The 8,289-nt window shown below is 33.3% G+C and overlaps 1 protein-coding gene across 1 annotated transcript in view; it reads left to right on the forward strand.

Moving 5' to 3' along the window:
* The first annotated feature begins 784 nt into the window (after positions 1 to 784).
* The window catches only part of LOC106464945 (DNA (cytosine-5)-methyltransferase 1-like), a 100,778-nt gene continuing 93,273 nt past the window's right edge, over positions 785 to 8,289 (forward strand). The window contains 2 exon segments of the mRNA XM_022392761.1: positions 785 to 1,003; positions 3,508 to 3,556. Of these exon segments, the coding sequence (XP_022248469.1) occupies positions 915 to 1,003; positions 3,508 to 3,556 (138 nt within the window). The 5' untranslated portion in view covers positions 785 to 914.

Raw genomic sequence — 8,289 nt, forward strand, 5'->3', positions numbered from 1 at the left:
ATATGGTACCATACTACAAAAGTGTGAAATGCAGATGAGAACAGAAGACACAGTCAGATCCTTGTTTATTTCTTCATTCGAGAAAAACTTTAAAAATGATTGAAGAAGCTGGTAAGAAAGAACTACTCGGAACTAGAAAGTGCAGTTATTAGGTAAAGAATTATTATATATAAACTCGGATATTCATTTTCCCATTTGTAGATTTGGGCCAGTTCCAGCCTGACATGAATATTCAAATTTGCGTTATACAATTCACAATTATAAAGGAGCGAAACAACACTTTACCTTCCAAAGACGTTTTACTTTGTATTTTTGTTTATTTTAGCACAATTATGTATCTGCATTCTCTCCACTACGGTTTTTTTCTGGAAAGATCTACTTTCATGCGATATGAAAACATTCTTATATCAAAAGCAGACACATAGTTTAACTTTTCTATCAAGGCATCCCTATGCCGTATAAACTTGGATAATAAAGGTATCAACACCTAATTTATAGGTTTATACTTTTGTCTTGAAGTGGTTTTCCATGAAAAACACAAAAAAAACACAACGAACACAAATTTCATAAACCTATATAATAAAAATTTCTCAAACTATTGCAAAGAACTTTGCAATATTGTATATTAATATGAAATTTTACCAATGCGTTTTACTGTTCGACTATTTCGTGTATATTTGCACCCAGTTTTTCCTTTTCTCTTCTCCGTTAGGTTAAACTGGGTACATCCTCATATCGGATTTTACAGATAGGTTTTGAACAATTACATTGGCGGGCTGAAAATTTCGCGGGAGTTGTGGTTGTCAGTGGACTGTACAGCTCTTGTTGACGAGTAAGCTGTGAATTCCTTTCTGTGAATGAAAGTTAATTATTTCCTTTAATTGCATCTAAGTTTATGATAAAGTTATTGTATCATGCCTGGCTTGAGAAGTGTACTTGCAAATGGGCCAATAAACGATCGCTCAGAATTGTCAACAGAAGAAGAAATAAGAGTAATCAAAAGGTAGGCTCAGTTTGAACATTGAAGTTCATTTTAACTTAACTCATTTAAACTTAAACATAGGTAAACATAATCGAAAGTTAACGGCTTAGGACTTGGAGTTTAACGTTACATTTAATTTAATTTAATAATTGGAAATCAAACAAATAAAATAAAGTAAAGAGAGAATGAAAAAGTAACTGATTTTAATTAATGTATAAGAATATCAAAGGAACATTTGGCACTTTAAAAAGGTTCTTGAACTTTGATTGAACAGATACCTTAGAGAAAAGTGGAAACTTAATTTCAGGAAATCCTCAGTTTTTGTCTAGTTATATAAACTCTTGTAAACTGCTCGTCTTCACAAAATTATAGTAAATAGCAGAAACTCATCCCATAAAACAAGCACTACTAATAGTATTATGAGTATGAGCACACATGACTTTTTATGTGCCCCCCCCCCTTCTACTTCTAGATTATGGCCATGGTAGTTTGGAATTTTCTACAGAAATGAAGAAAGGGCATTTCCTATCAAACTTTCCAAAGCTTAACAGTTTCATGTTTCGAATAAGTAATGAAATGCTAAAACAAACATCTTTATGTTTTTAAAACCTAGCACTGACAAAGTTATATATAAACATGGCAATCAAAGAGTTAAGGGATGGCCTTACTATCCTTAACTCTTTAATTGCTACTACAAAAGCAGCCACTAAATGAGTGTAAACCTGAGTCAGCAACACTGTTTTCAAGCTTCAATGTTTGTATTTATGTGAATGTCTAGCTTAAAAATGTCAACTTTTCTGTTTTCACACATGGAGATCTAACAGAGGGTGAAATAGAGTCAGAAAGAACGTGCTGGTAATAAATATTGTAATAGGTATAAATAGATGTAATTATAATTTAATGCCAGAGAATTGAATAGAAATGATACAAAAACATCATACAATGGTTATTTTTTTAACTTTGTAAATAGAAATATAAAAGATGTAATATTTCATCTGTGTATGATCTGTAGGCATGTGAAATATACTCTTCCTCCCATTTTTTAAAAATTATGGCTTCAGTGGTTTATGTGTGTCTGCCAATAAACCATGTAGATTTACAAAGAAAGTATTTCTCTTAACTTGTTGAGGCCTTATAAGCTGGTCTATGATTTTATTGGTTGAACTTACAATTACATCTGCATATCTCTCATGAAGAACTTGACAAATGAGTGTGTATCTCAGCTAAAAATTGTTGAAAAGTAGAGGTTATAAGCTTCAAAATTATGTAAACAATTTTCCAATCACTACATCTGGCAATTTTTACCTCTAAAAAAATCTGGAAAAGCCACACGTGAAGAGTGGAAACTGTTTTTGAAAATATTTTTCTGATAATTATAACATTGGGAATTTCTTTTATAGTTTCTGGTGATGTTTTCTTCATTGCTAATACTTGATTTCTGTTACTTTATTTTTATTTAAAAGCTGCAGAAATATATTTCAACAACAAGAAATCAGATAAAGCTTTGTAGTGTTAGTGAGTATACAGACCAACAGAGTTTTGTGATGATGTTGGTCATACATTGTTATCAACCATGTGGAATTAATGGATTTTTATTGGGTTACATAATTACTTTGCTGGACAAAAACATACTATAAGAAAATACAGAGTATTGTGTTAATGAATATAAAATATTAATATTTCTTGGTTATAAAAAAAAAAGGGGGACTTTCTGATCAATAATAATAAAGAAAAATTATGATTTTGCTTATTTCTTGCATATTATTTACAGTTTTATACATTCTGTAGGCAATTTTTAAATATGTAAATTTCATATGATGTTAAAAACATTACAAAAATTACTTGGTTTAGATCAAGGGATTAAATATCACAGAGGGAAAATTTGTGTATTGGTTAGGAATTTCACTTGTAGTTGACCTTTTTCTCAAAAACTATTCATGTTAGAAACTTTTAGTAGGTGTGATTTTATTGCAAATTGCAATACACTTAGTAAACAAAATACAAAGTTATCCTTCAACAAATTACTTCTACCATTGGAAGTAAAAACCCAATAATAAATGTCTATTTCTCATATATAAAATTACAGAAATAAAGATAAGCTAACAAAGATTAAGGTTATGTGAGCTATGTTTTTGTCAGCAAATGTTTGTGAGTGTTTAAAGTATTAAAATTGTTTTATACACTTTCAAGAATACAACACACTTGGTGAATGAGCTTGTCAGATGTAGGACAGTTTATGTAGGTATTTATGATAATACTTTTGCACTATTAATCTGATTTTTATTTAATTTTTTTCTAAGTCATTAACATTAATAATCAGTGTAAGCTCCTACTGAAGAGTATTTACCAACTGTTGTATTAGTGACACCATTCTTTTATCTGATAGGAGCCTGTGCCTTCTAGGTATGAAATAGTTATGTATATGGAAACATGAAGACTTATAACTAGCACCAGTATAATACATATACATGTAAACTGTTCAGGTAGTGTATATATTAATTCAAAACATTTTTGTTATTATTTAGACTTGAAGACCTGAAACAAAAACTGGAGGATGAAGATGTGACATTAAAGGTGTGATTTAGCACTAAACTTATTGTGTCTGCTAAGTGCAATACTTAAAGGAAATCAACTTTTAAATTGTGTTTGGAGCAAAGTATATAAATGTAATTCATTGAATTTTAGAAGTGTAAAATTTTAGTCTGAATTTTTTTACTATAAATGCTCTCATTTCCAATAAGGTACCTTACTTCTGCTCAAATACATAGCTATTTTTTTTTCAGTGCTGCCCTCTATTTGCAAAAATTGCTTCGCATACGACAAGCCTTTCACTCCCACATACTCCTTGGTTCACGTGGTTTAACCCTGTCTTTACAGTTGTCGGATGTTATGTTTGCCAATTGTGTGGCTTATACTGCCTAAGAGTATAAATATATACTATGTAGCTGTTGGGCTTAGGATTCTTCTACAGTACGTGCCTGTGACTTGTTGGCAATAAATTCAGTGGTAAATGAACAGCACACACTCCATATGTTTTCAAAATAATATATATATTCGGAACAAGTCAAACATATGTACAACAAATACTTCTTGTCAAAAGTCCACTTAGGCTTATTCAGTTGCTTTTCGAATTTCAGTTGACAAGCCATACAACCTTTCTCTCTTTATGTTGCACTAGTATTCCGTGCATAATTCACTTACTCTGCCTCTTTGAGTTACTGCATTTGTATCCTGAACTTCCAACACTCGTCTGCTTTTTTCGTTTTTAGGCCTACTTCCAATAATCGTCTGTGTTTTTTGTCAAAGTCCACAGAGGCAGGTTCAATTGCTTTAGAACACCCTTTGATGAGACAAATTATTCTCCTAAAGTGTCAGAAAACTGTTAATCTCACTTTAACATATCAACCAGTAGGCTATCCACTCTTACAACATTGTTTCCTTTTTGCATGTTATTATTTAGTGTTCTTTGGTGCATTATGTAATTATATACAAATCATTTAATACAGTAGTACCATTAGTATAAAAAAAAAGTAGGGTTAAGTTTCATCGACAGTTGACAGCAAAAAAAGAGAAGACCAAGGTAAGGACTTTGTTTCTTGTTCTTCATATGTACTCTTTATTTATTATTATAAAAGAGACTGAAATGTAAAAATTGAAAACTTTATAGATCAGATAAAGTAAAATAAATAATATTAATAATAATTTTTTATGGGGTATGCTTACGAGTAGTCTGTGTGTTATGTAATTCAATACCATAAAATGAGCTGCACGTTTCTCATGTGATTTGCCATTTATATGGTGCGAATAATAAAAAATCAGGAAATCATTCTAAATTTCCCATATTTTTTGTTCTGGAATGACTCCCAATTATAACAGAAAACCACAATTGTTTATCCTAAATAGTTTCAAACTCGTAACAATATGTACATCCTTTTATACTTAAATTTTATTGTCTTATTGCCCTTTGAACCATGTCTAACTAATGTCAAATTAACCAACCTCATATAGAGTTAAATATTATCCCCCAAAAGCAATATAAAATCTTGTCTGTAATAAGACAGTTTTTCATATTCGTTGAATACTGTATATATTTTAGACAAATGACATCAAATGATAACAAGTAGTTTTAATTTTAAAATCTACAAGGTGTTTCTTTATTTTCTGCTTGAAAATAATTTGTAAGATATCAAAGTTTTGTAGTTGGTACACAAGCAGGTTCTTACAATAATTTGCTTATGAACATGTGAATTGGACTAAACCAAATCATAAAAGAACACAAGAAATCAAGAAGCCACTTCTAAGTAATGATATCTTAAAAACATAAGATATTTTCATGATTATTGGAAAAGCTGTGCATATTGTCCTACTTCAGCATGAAAGTGCACTTAACTTCTTTGACACTGATAAAGAAATCATGAAGGGAAACAACATGGAATGTAAAATGTCAATAAAATGTTTCATTGAACATTAACATGCTCTTTTCCACTTGCAGAAAGTAAACATGTAGTGTACATTGCAAATAGTTTTTCATTGACACTGAAGTACTTTATTTCTTTTTCTTTGAGTTTATTAAATTATACCTATGGGATCCTTGAAAATCTCACTGGGACTCTTGATTAAAAAGTTGAGAGTGAAATGAAATGATTTTATTACCCAAGAGATTAGTAAGGTTTTCTAAGCAATCATCTTAATCTTTATCAGCATAATTGAATCTATTTCAGTTTTTTACTAAATATGTAGTTATGAGCAACCCAACTTTTTCCAAAACAGTAAATTATCCTTCTTCATACAGTATTTATTTTTTCCACATGCATCTAGCCTAGAGCTATCTTGTACCTAAGATATGTGTTATAACATAAACTGCACTAGTGCATGATGTAATCATTATGTGATACCCTTCACCGATAGGAGGATAACACATCCTCTATGTGCAATATATCCCCATAAGCACTTGAACTAAAAATTAACTTTGTTCTTATCCTTGACACTATTTTTAATGGACATGTTCGTTTAAGTTTAAATTTAAGTTAACTTTCTTTGATTTCTTTTGAGTTTATTTTAACTTTGATTTAAAGCTACATTCCCACAAAATAACTAAGTAACTTAATAAAAAATTAGATCTGCAGAATTGTTACAACAACCATGAATTCTTAAGTGATGGTGACTACTACTTCCTTCCGAGGTTCTGGCAATGTTGCTAACACTCTCCCTACTCTGTGATCACCAGAAGCTCACTGACTGTTGAAGGCATTGATTCCATAGTTCATTGTGTCATGGGTTCTTTGTTGCTTTCCTTGTCTCATTTCCCTGTCCCTGCAACCGAAGTGCATTCTCTTCTTCCTGAACCTCATCATAAGGACAATGACTTTGATCAGTTCATTCCACCTCCTGTGATTACACTAGCCTTCTCTTTGCCTGTTGAAGACAATGTTCGTCCTCCATATCTCTTTGTGGATTTAGTTTTTCAGGTTTGTTCTTTACTTTCTCTTTCTCCTAAGTCTTTTGCTTCTTCCTATTCCTTGCTATGCAATTCTCACATTAGAGAGTATTTTATTTTTGTTCCTTCTCCATGTTTTACACATTCCTGGATCAGCTATTTTCCCACTCTCAAATGCCTCGTCCTCCTTGAATCCTTTTCTGTTCTTGTATTCCCAATTCCTGGAGTTTCTTTTACCCTCTTGGGGGGCTTAACTCTCTTTTTTTTCAGTAATACACGTTAGTGCTCAATTTTCCCATATTTGCCTTTTTTCATACCCATATCATTCATCACCTATCTTCTTTTCATCTCCTGTCTGAAATGCTACGCTGCGATTCTGATAGTTTTCTGGGGATCTATAATTGGTCCTTTTCAATGCTTACACGGTTTCTCTGTTTTTGGGAGTTTCTTGGATGAGACACTTCTCTCTACTGATCGTCTTTCCCATTCTTACTCCTGCGACCTCCATCTGGCTCCTTTTTTTCACTCTGAAGTCTTTGGGGGTGTCCCTAATATCTTGTAGACTCGAGCCAAGGCTGTCCTACACCTGTCCTCCCTTTCCTCCTTGGTTTCTTTTCTCTCACAACCTCATGAGTCCACTCTTTTTACTTGACCCTGTGAACTTTCCAACCCTCTCTTTTCCTATTTCTTATCTCTCTACTGCTTCTTGTTATCTCCTTCCTGTTGTGATGTCTGTTGCACATCCTGTTGGTGATTCACTTTGTAACCAGTTGGGTAAGGTCCCATGGGGATAAGCCTGTTTCTGCAGTCCTTTGAATCCTTTTTGCATCAGATTGTTTGGTCATTCCGTTTCTTACACATGACCTTTCTCTTCCTACTCTGTCCTCTTTTCTTGTTCCTTTTCCTCCTCTTTCTGAGTGTTTTGTGTGTCTGAAGTGTCATTGAAAAGATTGTTTGCTCCTTTCCAGGGTTTTATTATCATTTTGTTGTTGTTCCCCAAAAGACTGGAGAATGGCATCTCATCATTGACCTTTCCTTTCTCAATAATTATCAGGTGGCTCCATGGCTTAAAATATTTTTTTTTTCCCTCTCTGTTGGTCATTTTCTCCTGGACTATGAAAGATCAAGTTTGATATCTTGAATTCCATTTTCCATATTCAAATTACCTCATCCACCTGTCATTTCCCTCATTTTATTCATCAGTGTACCAGTTTCCAACTATATACCCCCTTGGCATTGCATTGTTTCCTTATGTCTTCAACCAAGCCATGAGAACATTTGCTAACCAAGTCCACAGTCATGGATTTCATTTCCATCATTACATGGAAGCCTGGCTCATTTTTGCCTCTTCTCAGGAGGCCTCCTTCATGGCTACATCACTTCTTCTCGTTTGGGTTGGCTGGTCAAACTTTCCAAGTTGTTCTTGATATCAACTCAATACTTGATTCATCTTGGAGTCGTTTCAATTCTCGACTCAGTTGGGCTCAGCCTTCCCCCATTCATCTGTGGAACATGGAGCATCCAGTCACCTTGACTTTTGCTTCTCCTGTACTTCCTGTGTGTTTTTATAGAACATCTCGTCCCTCTTGGCCAGGCTAACATGAGGCTTCTTCAGTGGATTTTGAGTGAACAATGGAAAAATGTGCTGTGATCTTCTGTCCTGTCTTGTGATGGTGTCATCTTCTCTTTTTGAGAATCTTGGTGGCTGGATGGTGCCAACACTATAGTTGGTATTCTATTGCTGCTTCTCATCTGGATTTCCATCTCTTCGCCATTGCTAGGGTGCATGACTCCATGATCTTGGGGGTTTGGTCTCCTGTTGAGTGTTCTTTTCACATCAGTGTTCTGGAACTCTTGGCTGCCCATAGGG

The sequence above is a fragment of the Limulus polyphemus genome, unplaced genomic scaffold (genome assembly GCF_000517525.1).
Source record: "Limulus polyphemus unplaced genomic scaffold, Limulus_polyphemus-2.1.2 Scaffold1791, whole genome shotgun sequence".
NCBI lineage: Eukaryota > Metazoa > Arthropoda > Merostomata > Xiphosura > Limulidae > Limulus > Limulus polyphemus.